The following is a 14,768-nucleotide window of genomic DNA, read 5'->3' on the forward strand; positions in this document are numbered from 1 at the left end:
TTCTTACTTGAATATGTTCATTTTTAAGTAGAGTTTTTAGTTTCTTCAACTCAGGATCATTTGAATTTTCATTTTTTCCAAAATGAAAAAATAAGAGCCACCGATGATGAGCCAAACGATCCTTAAAAGTGATTAAAGAAGAAAGTGATAAAGGAAAAGAAACATCAGAGATGGGAAATCCTAAGAGTTCTATCAATAATTTCTATTTCTTTGACTTAATTTTAACTATCCTACCCATTACTTCAAAATATTGTCTAAAATTCAGACCCAGTCATATTCTTATTTTGTAGTTTATTTGGAATAATGCTATATAAATCAATTATATAATATTACACAAAGAAAAGAGTCACTAAATCATAAAATCTTAAAGACGATGACTGTGCCAGGAAAAAGTATCATTTCAACAACACAGGGCCAAAAAGCTGAAAGGCGGGGAAGTCAGATTTCTTCAGGTTTAACAAAAAGTTTGGTAGGGATATAGACTTAGAACACTCTGGGATCAAAAAGTAGAAAAAATAATTGATTCTACTACAAACTGAATATTTCTAAAGTTGCTTCTTAATTCTCAGTGAACAACACAGATAGTTCTGTAAGCGAGAACAAAGAGTTCCAGATCAGATCCAAAGTTGCTTTGTGATCAAAATCTTGCCTTTTCTGGTGCACCTCCTACAGCCTACCTTCAGGACTAGTTAGGTTTCCAAAACTACAGATCCACACTGAAGCTGCAACGCCAGCAACCTTGGCATTAGAGTTCAACCTAGAACCAACTGATATATATGTAAGTCCTTTGAAACTGCTACTTCTTCTCCAAAATGAATAAAACAAACGCTGATTTTAAAATGTTAAGATCTGAAATGTTACCAGCATTTAATACTATTTATTATTAAAAAAAATATTACCTCTAGTGTGTTTGCCGAAAGTAGTTCAAAATCTGGAAGGTTATGCATTATTTCCAAATATATTTCTTTAGCATCCAATGAATTAAGAAACTAGAATAAGAGAATCATATTGTAATCTTTTTAATCAACGTTCACTTATTTTAGTGTCTTAGTTTTTCAGCTTTCAGAGAAAGAACTTTTAAGGAAAAAAATCATAGAAGTTACACAGTTTTTAAGGTAATTATCCTAAATGTTGTCCTTTTCCAAAAAAAAAAAAGAGGACAGTATATCATATTGTGGCAATTATTAAACTGGGTTGTTTCTCTGAAAAATAGTGATGTCAAATAAATTTCATTATTAGGTGTTTCATTACCTGGAATTTTCTATTAACTGTGCTGCATATTCTATGATAATCCTCAAAATAACCTGGAGTGACCTCCGGCTCACTGGGAAAAAGCTATGGTATGTTCAGTTTAATTTTAACGCTGACATGTTTTACGAATGTTTACATGCTTTACGAATTCTTTAAAAATTGTTAAAACACTAGAATATTTGGTGATCTAAGATGCTTCATACCCCAATCAATAACTAATAGGAATTAAGATAAGAAAAACTTATTATTGGAAAACTGGAATGGACTTTGTTTATTACAGAGATTTTTAGAAATAATGTACCAAAACCAAACCACTTAGGAGTTTTACAGAGTAAAATGTATATATATAAAAGATATATTTTAAATTAAATATATTTTAGATCTAGGTCTCTTATTTAAAACAAAACAACTGAAATAGACACATCTCGATTCTAACAAACCTTCTTTACTTCTGTCCATATTTTATCCTCAGCATATTTTTCTCATAGAACTCTCTTTGCTCTTCTAATTCTCATGGAAGCAGCTGCTATTACAGAGTGCAGCAATAGTTACATCAAGAAAATGTATACAGGGGTTGATGAAACAGTTTATTGTATATCTTTAATTATAATAAACTATTTGTTTGAAATTCAAATATTACTTGAAAAATCTAAAACTCCATTAAAAACTTGTAGGAACTACCACTGTATTCACAGTTTGTGTTCGACATGAGAATAATCAATAGAAACAATGTCTATAACGTAAGTACAGAAAACTCAGATTTCAGCTTAAAAAAAAAAATCTATAGCATATTCTCAAAAATCTATGAAATAACTTGTTACCAAAGGGCTTAAAAGGCCAAAACAAAAGACTTTCATGTCTCAGTACTATTATAGCTCATTCACTTTAGTCACATTCATGAAGATTTTACTAAAAATACTCCCATAGCACCTTATATAAGTATGTAAGTTACAAATCCAGTAGAACCTCCTTATAAACCTGTTTGTTTTAGAGTAAAATTTGGCAGTTACATCTAGAAGGGTACTGTCCAGCCTCTGAATTTCACCTGCCAGACATATTTAGCTGGCATAGTGTTTTACAGTTTTTAAAACTTGAATGCTTTTAGGAGGGACAGGGACTTCTAATTCGTCACTCTGTGTTGTCACATTTCTAATATCACTCATTTATGTTTCCTAAGATCATATCTGAGCTTGCTGTTTTATATCAAAAAGCCCAAAGACCTCACTGAAATATGAGATTGTAGTACTGAAGGCAAGAGCCTATATTAAGTGTTGGCCAGGGTACAGGCAATCCTCATGAGCTAATGGCACAGTGTAAATAAACCCAACTTTTCTGGGCATTCTGGCAATATGAATTGAATTTAAAATTGCTGCAGCCATCTCATTCTGAACAGGTAACGGAAGAAGCGCACAAAGGTGAACAAGATAGTCATTACAACACTGCTTATAATCATGAAAAAGTAGAAACAAATATCTATCAAGAGAGGACTGATTAAACTCAGTATGTTACATTTAGTCAATGGATTACTATTCAGGAATTGTTGATGTATTTTTGATTGATGTATATATTTATAGGAATTATTGTATATACTACTATTCAGGGACACACACACACAATATAAGGCACATAAGTAGGCACTATATATGGTACTTATGTGCCAGATATTCTTCTAGGCATTTGGGATATATCAATGGAAAATCCAAACTTAACATTTACTGCAGAAGAAAAATAATGAAAGAGTAAATAAATAAGTAAATTACAGTGTATGTTATAAGGGGATAAGTGCAATGGAGGTGGATTATGGAAAGATTTTAAAGACAGAGCCACAGATTTCCCTGATGAATATGGTATAGGTTATATGGTATGAGAAAGAGGGGTCAAGAATGACTCCCAAAGTGTTTGGCCTTAATGATAAAAGATGAAGTTTTCATCAACTGAGATGGGGAAAAACTGGGTACAGCAGATGTATGGGGAAATATCAGGAGTTTAGTTACAGATCTAAGTTCAAGACATCAATTAATATCCCAGGGGAAATACTGCATGGGCTGGAGAATATCCATGTCTGGACCAAAGACAAAACTGGTGAGTTGTCTGCATGAAGTCATAATTGTATGTACATACAGGTAGAGACCTGGAAGGGTATGTACCAAGATTTGATGGTGCTTGCCTATGGGTGATTTAATTTTAATGAACTTTGCATCTTTCTTTATACATTTATATACCAAATATGAATTTCTGTAATGAATATGTGTAATCTTGTCAATACCAAAAAAGGAAAAATTAAAATACAGAAAAGAAAACTAAAGGTAGTCTGTCTTATATCAGTCTTTTTTTCTTTGTGGGTTCTCTAGGGACCTATCTGATATCCCAGTATTTGTCTTAGCTCCTTGACAAGTATCTTGAACCTCCGTTTCCTCATTTATAAAATTAGGAATGTGAACCACACCGGTAGATTGCCAAACTGAGTTTACACCAGAATCAAACAGGGTGCTTTAAAAAAACAGATACCAGATTCCATCTAAACCTACCAATGATCTATATTTTAACATTAGAAAATATACAAATAAATGGAAACCAATAAATATTCATTTAACCTAAGAATGTATTTCATACGTTTGGGTTTTTAAAACTATAATGGTTTATGCCAGTTTAAAAATAATCCTTATAGCTTAACTTTATAAACTGAAGTATTAAACAGAATCCCAGAAATTAAATATTTGTTCTAAATAATTAAGTGTCCTATAATCAGATGATATAAACTGGTTCATTATTTTGCTCATTGTTTACAAAATGATGTATTTGAATACGTGTGTGTGTAAAGAAATTAAAGTGATTCATACCAAAATACCACTTTTCTCTTTGTTATTTAAAGTGGCTCCAGGAGGAAAATACGCAGTAGTACTTGTTGTAATGTCCAGACTTTTACAAAGGTTGTCCTGGGTGGCACAGTCCATCCATCCTACGTTAACAAGACCATCCTAAAATGGAAAGAAACAAAAAATCGTGTTGTAAGTGGAAGAAAAAGTTAAAAGGATTTATATTTAGTAAAAACACAACTTTTCTACTATTAATTAAACTTTTAAAAAGAACACTCAAAAAATGATGCAGATTTGAATAACATGATTAATAAATTTAATCTAATATATATATAAATTACACCTTACACAGGAAACATTTTCAAGCAAACACAGAACATTAACAATCTTCGTAAGTGGCAAACTCCCAACCCATAAGGCAGCTTCAATAGTGTTAAAGTATCAACAACACACAGACTGCACTCCCTGATCATAATATGATGAGAGCTAAATAAGTAAAATAACAAAACAACAAAAAATAAAGTTTAGAAATGACAAAAACACTAGTATATAACTTTCTGGTTAAAGAGGAACTCTAATGGAATACTTAGAAGTGAATGATAATGAAAGCACCACATGTTAAAATGTATTAAACACAACTAATTAATTAGAAAGAAACTCACAGCTATGAATACATTTATCAGAAAACAAGAAAGATTACAAATAAGTGAGATAAATGTTTAAGAAACCACCAAGGAAAATATTTGGAATCAGTTTTTAAATGTGCTTCTTAACATGGTGATACAATTTTACAAAGTAATTGATGCTTACCAACATCCCACTTAACCTGAGACGTGTCTGTGAAGTCAAACAATCTGGTGGGGGAAAAAAAACTTATGAGGCAATTTCAGCTTAAGTCTGTACTTTCATTTGCTGTTCCCCCAAACCATCAATGTTGATTCTTAGGCAATTAATTGGGCTGTGCTGGTAAATACTGAGACTTTTATTTACTAGGTAGACACAGAGGTCAATGTCTCATTCTTCTCCCTCCCCCCTGTCCCCTTTTCTCTCCCTACCCCTCCCTTCCCTCTCCTTAGTCTTTTATTCTCTCCCCTTAGTTTCTCAGGATTTCCAGCTAAAGAAAAAAGAAGGAATTCCCTCTCAAGTACCTCTTTAGGATCTTATTCTCAAATGTCTCCTCCTATAAACAGTCCCCTTTATCCAAGGGATCTCATGATTTGGGGTAATAAAATGTAATGCCTATTTGATAAATAACAATATGTGCAGAATCCTTAAAATACAATACAATCTTAGAATAGCTTCTTCACTATTTTTATGTAAGTCCTATAAATATGAATGCTACGATACAATGAGATAGATTTAGAAGAAAGGGAGATGCAGCATCACAGAGCTCACGGAGATAGGTAAAATCAATCTACCTACGGTAAAAATAAAATAATGTCAGAAAGCTTTAAAAGTTTTCCTTATGTGTGGAATGGAGAGAAACATGTGCATTAGGCCAAAATGAGAGAAAACCCCTCAATGACAGACTAAGTTTAAGGGTGATTAGGTGATTTTTGCTGCAAGGCAATACATTCCTAAGATGGGCCTTACCCCATGGGGTGAGTGGCTGATTTTAGCTGCAAGGCAATACCTTTCCAACATAGCAGCATAAAGGCTGAGAGGTGAAGTATGGGGAAAAGATCCATGTTGGGATTAAACATATGAAAATGCATTAATTAATTAGGATATTTTCGAACACTAGGACCAATTTTTAACCAATCTTACTGCTTGAATACAGTTTATGTTTGTGTAGGGTACTGAACTTCCAACTTAATTTACTAGGGGAAAGGGTCCTAGAAATGGAAAGTTATCATCTTCAAATATATACTTTTTTTTTTTTTTAAGGTCGCAGCACGTGACATGTGAGATCTTAGTTCCCCAACCAGGGATTGAACCTGTGTCCCCTGCATTGGGAGTGTGGAGTCTTAACCACTGGACCACCAGGGAAGTCCCCCAAATATATACTTTTATGAGGCAAACATGTACATTTTTGAAATGAATACATATGAGGGAAAGTCAGTAACTGCAAAATATTATTATTTTGTGAGGGTTGTATCTGTCAACAACTAATTATTTTTTCGAAGTGTCAAAAACATTTGTAGCTATCTGACGGTATAATTTACCATAAGTGTAATTAAGCTGAAAAATTTGCCCATTGAACATAAACCACATGATACTTTAAGAAATTAATAACTGTAGAGGAGAGATCAAGATGGTGGAGTAGGAAGACATAGAGCTCACCTCCCCTGACAACATAGCAAAAATACATCTACATGTGGAACAATTCTCATGGAAAACTAACTGGAAAATGGCAGAAGAACTCCTATACAACCAAGGCTGCAAGAAAGATTTCCATATAACCAGGTAGGGTGGAAAAGGCATAGGGTTGGGACCCCCACCTGAGAGGGATCTGACAGAAAGAGAAGGTCCCCATGGGCAGACCCTCAACGTGGGGAGCAAGTGGGTTGAGCCACAGACGGGGCATTCCAGTCCTGGGGTCCTGCAAGGAGGAGACAAGCACCCTTGGCTGCCGGGAGAACTGCTGGGACAGACAGAAGGGCTAGAGGAGCCTAGACTCTACTCATGAGGAGTACGCATGTGCTGGTTTACCAAAAATCAGGGCAGAGAGAGCTTTGCACTGGCAGCTGCCACTTCGCCACACTCCCCAATCCGAGCTGGTTGAACATCCCGGCCCCGCTCACTCCATACCACAGCCCGGTGCTAGATTTGGGCCAACCAAGCCCTGGGAGGAGACTTGGTCTAGCTATGCAGAGACAGACTGGGGGTCCTGGGATATGACCTGGGTGGAGTGGAGGTGGCCACTGTCAGCACTTGTTCAGGTAGTGCCGCAGGAGCACCCCGCAGTGTGCCTCCCAGTGGAGCCGATGCTCTGGCTCCACCCACTCCACACAGCAGCTTAGCCTCGGAGCTGGGGCAGACAGGTCCTGGGAGAAGACTGCCACGGGGTCAGCCCAGTGCTCTGGTGGTAGCACAGCCGCCTCAATTCCTGCAGCCACTACACCCCAACCCCCAGCCCCAGCCTAGTGAATGTCCCAGCCCCACCCACTCCACACCACAGCCTTGCACTAGATCTGGGATAAACAGAAGAAGGGATGAGACCCTGGGCTGGTTCTGACTGGAGCCTCGGACGCCTACAGAGGAGGTGTACTGGTCCTTTGTGAGCACATGGGCCTCACTTGCTTCAGCAATCACCTCCTTTTGGGGCAGGGCACCACTCAAGGGGAATGGAGCCTGATTGAGCCCGACCCTCAGGGCATTTACTCCAACAGCTGGGGAGCAGACCCTGTCCCTGACAGGGCAGCAACAGCTAGGCAGCAAAGAGGAAGTCCCGCCTCACGCCCTGCACAGTCTTTAGATCCCCCAAAACCAACCAAACCCCCTATTCTAGGTGATAACGACCAGCATACCCTGAAGAAAGACATGGCTGGTGTCCATCCTACACACAGAGTCTACACAGGGATGCTACCACATAAAAACACCCCTTTAAGACCATAATAGATAATCGTTTCTCCTAAATTCAGAGACAGAGACAGTTAAGTAAAATGAAAAGGCAGAGGAAATACTCCCAATTAAAAGAGCAAGAAAAATCCCCTGAAACAAATAATGGGACAGAGCTCACCAGTCTACCGGACCCCAAGTTCAAAAAGGTGGTAATAAAACGCTAAATGAATTAAGAAAGATCAATATAAAGGCAGATCACTGTAACAAGGAACTAGAAAACTATAAAGATGAACAAATCAAAAATAGATAATTCAATTTCTAAGATAAAAAGAAGTCTAGAAGCAATGTACAGCTAACTAAATGACACAGAAGAATGAATAAGTAAGCTGGAAGACAGAATAATAGAAATCACCCAATCAGAAGAGCAGACAAAGACAAGTGAAAAAAAAAAAAAAAAAAATGAAAGGAACTTACAAGATCTATAAAATAATATAAAATGTGCCAACCTATGCATAATAGGGGTTTGAGAAGGAGAAGAGAGAGAGAAGGGGATCAAAAACTTATATGAAGAAACTATGGCTGAAAATTTGCCAAACCTAAAGAAGGAAACAGATATCCAGGTACAAGAAGCACAAAGGGTCCTAAACAAGATGAACTCAAACAGACCCACAAGATATATCATAATTAAGATGGCAAAACTTAAAGACAAAAAGAGCATTCTAAAGGCAGCGAGAGAAAAACAAAGAGTTAATTACAAGGGAACCCCCATAAGGCTATCAGCTGATTTGCAGGCCAGAAGGGAGTGGCATAATATACTAAAAGTTTTGAAAGGAAAAAACCTGCAACCTAGGATACTCTATACAGCAAGATTATCATTTAGAATAGGAGAGAGAAAGAATTTCTCAGACAAGCAAAAACTAAAAAGATTCAGTAATACTAAACCTACCCTAAAAGAAAGGGTCTTCTCTAAATGGAAAAGGAGCAAGAAACTACAGGAAAGAGAAAATCAAAATAGGCAAGGCAAATATATAGTAAGAATTGAAGATCACTTAAATAAGCTAGTATGTAGACTAAACAGTCAAAAAAAATTGTAAAAGCGACTCTATAATAAAAATAAAAGGATAAGTATAAACATGTAAGATAGGATATCAAAATTGCAAAGTATCAGGGAGGGGAGTAAAAAATGTACATCTTTTAGAATGTGTCTGAATTGAATGACTATCAGTTTACATCAAGTAGATAGAGTTACAGGTCAACATACCTGAATTCCACGGTAACCACAAATCAAAAACATAAAATAGATTCACAAAGACCAAAAAGAAAGGAAGTCACACATAAAACAAAAGAAAATCATCAGACCAAAAGAAAAAACAAAAAGAATAAACAAAGAAGGACTACAAAAACAACTGGAAAACAAGGATTAAAATGGTAATAAGTACAAACCCTATCAACTACTTTAAATGTCAACAGACTAAATGCTTTGATCAAAAGAGTGGCTGATTGGATTAAAAAAACAAGAACCTGAAATATGCTGTCTACAAGAGACTTACTTCAGGATAAAAGACACACACAGACTGAAAGTGAGGAGAAGGAAAATGATATTTCAGGCAAATGGGAATGACAAGAAAGTGGGGGTAGCAATATTCATATCAAACAAAGTAGACTTTAAGACAAAGGCCATAAAAAAGACAAAGAAGGGCACTATATAATGATAAAGAAATCAACACAAGAAGAGGATATTATACTCATTAATACATATGCACCTAATATAGGAGCACATAAATATATACAGCAAATACTAAAAGACATAAAGGGAAAAACTGACAAAAATACAGTAATAGTAGATTTAACAATCCACTGACATCAATGGACAGATCATCCAGACAGAAAATCAAGAAGGAAACAGTGGTTTTAAATGATACAACAGACCAGTTGGACTTAATAGATTTCTACAGAATACTACATCCCCTGAAAACCCCAGAATACACATTCTTTTCAAGTGCACATGGAATGTTCTATAGGACAGACCACATGCTAGGTCATAAAACAAACCTCAACAAATTTAAGAGGATAGAAGTTATTTAAAGCATCTTTTCTGACCACAATTATATGAATCAGAAATTAACTATGGAAAGAAAAACAGAGAAAGAGCAAACATGTGGAGGCTGAACAACATGCTACTAAGAAACAAATGGGTCAAAGATGGAATCGAAGAAGAAATTATAAAATACCCTGAGATTAAGGAAAATGAGAACACATTATAAAATCTCTGGCATGCAGCAAAAGCAATTCTTAGGGGGAAATCCACAGCGATACAGGCCTTCCTCAAGAAACAAGAAAAATTTCAAATGAACAATCTCACCAACCACCTAAAAGGATTAGTAAAAGAAAAACAAAGTGCAAAGTCAGCAGAAGGAAGGAAATAATAAAGATCAGAGAGAAATAAAATAGATCAGGGAGAAAAAAAGCAACAAAGAAAAGATCAATAAAACCAAGAGTTGATTTTTTTGAAAAGATAAAATCGACAAGCCAGGCTCATGAAGAAGAAAAGAGAGGACCCCAATAAACAAATTAAGAAATGAAAGAGGAGAAATAACTGATATCACAGAAATACAAAAAAATCAGAAGAGAAATACAATGAACAGTTTACATGCCAACAAACTGTACAACCTAGAAGAAATGGGCAAATTTTTAGAAACATACAGCCTGGCAAGACTAAGTCAAGAAGAAACACAGTTTGAACAGGCTAATCACTAGAAGTGAAACAGAATCTGTAATAATAATTAAAAGAAAAACTTTCTGCAAACAAAAGTCCAAGACCAGATGGCTTCACTGAAGAATTCTACCAAACATAAAAAACTTAAACTAATACTTCTCAAACTATTCCAAAAAATTGAAGAAGAGGGAACACTTCCAAATTCATTCTATGAGGCCACTATTACCCTAATTACAAAACTAGACAAAGACACTACAAAAAAAAAAAAGTTACAGGCCAGTATCTATGATGAATATAGGTGCAAAAATCCTCAACAGAATATTAGCAAGCTGAATCCAACAATACCTGAAAAGGATCATACACCATGATCAAGTTGGATCCATTCCAGGATCACAAGGATGGTTCCACATATGCAAATCAGTCAGTGTGATACACCACATTAACAAAAGGAAAGACAAAAACCACATGATCACATGATCATCTCAACAGATGCAGAAAAAGCATTTCACAAAATTCAACATCCGTTCATGATAAAAACTCTCTCCAAAGTGGGTGTAGAGGGAACATATTATGACATAATAAACGCCATTTACTACAAAGCCACAGCCAACATAATACTCAGTGGTGAAAAGGTAAAAGCCTTCCCTCTAAATTCAGGAATAAGACGAGGATGCCCACTCTCAGAGCTTCTATTCAACAGAGTATTAGACGTCCTAGCCACAGCAATCAGATAAGGAAAAGAAATAAAAGGTATCCAAATTGGAAGGGAAAAGGTAAAACTGCCACCCTTTGCAGATGACATACAATACTCTATATACAAAACCCTAGTCTTCACCCAAAAAAGTATAAGAACTATTAAAGGAATTTGGCAAGATAGCAGCATACAAGATTAATATACAGAAATCTGTCATGTTTCTATACACTAAAAATGAAATATAAGTAAAACAAAAAATATCCCATTTAAAATCTCATCAAAAAAATTAAATACCTAGGAATAAACGTAACCAAGGAGGTGAAATACCTACATGCTGAAAACTATAAATCACTGGTAAAGGAAATGAAGATGATTCAAAAAAATGGAAAGATATCCTATGCTCTTAGATGGGAAGAATTAATATTGTTAAAATGGATATACTACCCAAAGAAATCTACAGATTTAATGCAATCCCTATCAAAATACCATGACATTTTTCACAGAATTAGAACAAATAATCCTAAAATTTATATGAAAACACAAAAGGCCCAGAATTGCCAAAACAATTCTGAGGAAAAAGAACAAAGCTGGAGGCATAACCCTTCTCAACTTCAGAATATACTACAAAGCTACAGTAATCAAAAAGCATGGTATTAATACAAAGACATATAGATGAACAGAACAGGGAGCCCAGAAATAAACCCACACACCTACAGTCAATTAATCTATGACAAAGGAAACAACAATAAAGAGAAAAGACAGTCTCTTCAACAAATGGTGTTGAGAAAGCTGGACAGCTGCATGTAAATCAATGAATTTAGAATATTCCCTCCCACCATATACAAAAATAAATTCAAAACAATTTAAAGGAGAGAGTAACCAAGATGGCAGAGTAGTAGGATGTGACGCTTACCTTCTCCCACAAAGACATCAAAAATACATCAACATGTGGAACAATTCTCACAGAATATCTACTGAACACTGCCAGAACACCTCAAACTGCTGAAAGGGCAAGAAAATCTCCATGTAACCAGGTAGGAAAAAAGAAAAACAAGAAAGCAAGAAAGGAATCAAGACAGGACCTGTGCCCCTGGGACGGAGCTGTGAAAGAGGAAAGGTGCCAGCCCCCCTGGCGGGGAGATTGGCCAGGACAGAAGGGGAGCTTCAGAGACTCGGAGGAGAGTGCAGCAGCTAGTTTGCGGCAGCCAGAGTGAAGGAAGAACTGCACAGACGGTCAGTGCCACCACCCTGCACTCCCCAGCCGGAGGCACGTGTCTGTCAGCGCGGGCAGGGGCTGGGTACTGGAACTCAGGCTTCGGAAATCAGAACTGGGGAGAGGACTGGGGTTGACTGTGTGAAGACAGCCCTGGGGGGGGGGTGCTGGAATCCAGTGCGACCATGGCTGGTGGTGTGCACAGAGGAAGCCTAGGCCGCCTTAGAGGCCAGCTGCCATTATTTGGGGGGTGCATGAGGGGAGGGGCGGGATGCGGGTGCACACACTTGCAGAGGGTAGGGCACTGCCTGCAAGGGATCCAGGGGACGTCACAAGCTGCCACCACTGCCTGCCCAGATGCCAGGAGCGGTTGCAGGCTGCCACCGCCTCCCTCCCAGACCTCAGGAGTGGTCGCAAGCCACCTCTGCTCCCATCGCATGCTCCAGGGGGGCGCCTGAGCTGCCACTGCTGCCAAGAACCCCAGGAGTGGGCACCAGCCACTGCATCTGCACACCCCCTATCAAGGGGATAACAACAAGTACATGCTGAGGAAAGAGGTGACAGGCATCCATACTAAAAACAGCCCCTACAACAAATAAATTAAACCCACACAAGCTACACAGGGATGCCCCCAAGTGTAAATAGCCATTCAAGACCACAAGATAATTGCTTCTCCTAAACTCAGGGAGTAAGAGAAATATAACTAAAATGAAGAAGCAGAGGAACCACTTCCAGCTAAAAGACCAAGAGCATTCCCCTGAAAGAACAAATACTGAAATAAACCTCTTCAGTCTAATAGACACCGAGTTCAAAAAGGAGGTAATGAAAATACTGAAGAAATTAAGAAAGGCTATCAACAGAAATGCAGAATAGTGTAAAAAGGAACTAGAAACTATAAAGAGGAACCAAAAAAAATTAGAAAACTCATCTGCCGAGATGAAAGCTGAGTTAAAGCAATGAAAAACAGAGTGAATAGTGCAGAAAAACAGATAAGTGACGTGGAAAACAGAATAATGGAAATCACCCAATCAGGACAGCAGACAGAAAGCCAAATGAAAAAAAAATGAAAGCAATATAAGAGACCTACAGGATAATATAAAGCAGTGGTCCCCAACGTTTTTGGCACCAGGGACCGGTGTGGAAGGCAATTTTTCCACCGACAGGGGTGGGGTGGGGGGATGGTTCAGGTGGTAATGCAAGTGATGGTTCAGGTGGTAATGTGAGTGAGGGGGAGCGATGGGAAGTGGCAGGTGAAGCTTCGCTCACTTGTCCGCCGCTCACTTCCTGCTGTGCGGCCCGGTTCCTAACAGGCCACTGTGGTTGGGGACCTCTGATATAAAGCGTGCCAACCTATGCATAATAGGGATTCCAGAAGTGGGATAAAGAGAAAAAGGGATGGAAAGTGTATTTGAAGAAATTATGGCTGAAAACTTCCCAAACCTAAAGAAGTAAACAGATATACAGGTACAGGAAGCACAGAGGGTCCCAAACAGACCTACACCAAGACATACGATAATAAAAATGGCAAAAGTTAAAGAGAGGGTTCTAAAGGCAGCAATAGAAAAACAAAAGAGTTAATTCCAAGGGAACCGCCATAAGACTATCAGTTGATTTATCTACAGAAACACTGCAGGCCAGAAGGGACTGGCAAGATATATTCAAAGTCCTGAAAGGGAAAAATCTACAACCTAGGATAATCTACCCTGTAAAATTATCATTAGAATAGAAGGAGAGATAAACAATTTCTCAGGGGACTTCCCTGGCAGTCCAGAGGTTAAGACTCTGCACTTCCACAGCAGGGGCATGGGTTTGATCCCTGGTCAAAGAACTAAGATCCTGCATGCCACGTGACGTGGCCAAAAAAAAAAAAAAAATCATCAGAGAGAAAAGAAGCAAGACTCTATAGGAAAGAGAAAATCACAACCTCAAAGTAAGTCACTTAAATAAGCCAGTACACAAATTAAAAAAAAAAAAATCAAAAAATTTCTGTGAACGTGATGATAACCACAATGAACAGCAAAAGGATGAACATGAAGACGTAAAAGGGGACATCAAAAATCATAAGATGTGGGGAGTAAGAAAATGTGTATATATTTTTTTCCTAGAATATATTTGAGCCTATATGACTACCAGTCTAAGGCAAGCAGAAATAGGAAGGGTTAACATGCTACAAAAGCAGGGTAACCACAAATCAAAAACATACAATAGATTCACAAAAACCAAAAAGAAAAGAATACAAGTATAATACAAAAGAAAATCATAAAACCACAAAAGGGTCATACATTTACAATGCTTGGTGTCAGTTTATTTATCTCTTGTAAAAATAAAATACAGTGTGCATGTGTGAAAAAAAAAAAAAACCACAAAAGGGAAAACAAAGAGACAAAGAAGAAATATAAAATCAATGGGAAAACAAGGTTTAAAATGGCAATAAATACATATCTATCAATAATTAACTTAAATGTTAAAGGATGAAATGCTCCAATCAAAAGACACAGAGTGGAAGACTGGCTAAAAAAAACAAGAGCCTAAAATATGCTACCTACTAGACACCCACTTTAGGGCAAAGGACAC

General features: G+C 37.2%; 1 protein-coding gene across 1 annotated transcript in view; it reads right to left on the bottom strand.

Annotated features, from left to right (window-relative positions):
• The window catches only part of DNAJC10 (DnaJ heat shock protein family (Hsp40) member C10), a 61,803-nt gene that overhangs the window by 21,821 nt on the left and 25,214 nt on the right, over positions 1–14,768 (bottom strand). The window contains exons 10-13 of the mRNA XM_068544824.1: positions 4,878–4,921; positions 4,092–4,229; positions 900–989; positions 8–121 (exon numbers count right to left, since the gene is read on the bottom strand). Coding sequence (XP_068400925.1) covers positions 8–121; positions 900–989; positions 4,092–4,229; positions 4,878–4,921 — 386 coding nt within the window. The remainder of the gene's footprint in view (positions 1–7; positions 122–899; positions 990–4,091; positions 4,230–4,877; positions 4,922–14,768) is intronic.

The sequence above is a fragment of the Eschrichtius robustus genome, chromosome 5 (genome assembly GCF_028021215.1).
Source record: "Eschrichtius robustus isolate mEscRob2 chromosome 5, mEscRob2.pri, whole genome shotgun sequence".
NCBI classification, from domain to species: Eukaryota; Metazoa; Chordata; class Mammalia; order Artiodactyla; family Eschrichtiidae; genus Eschrichtius; species Eschrichtius robustus.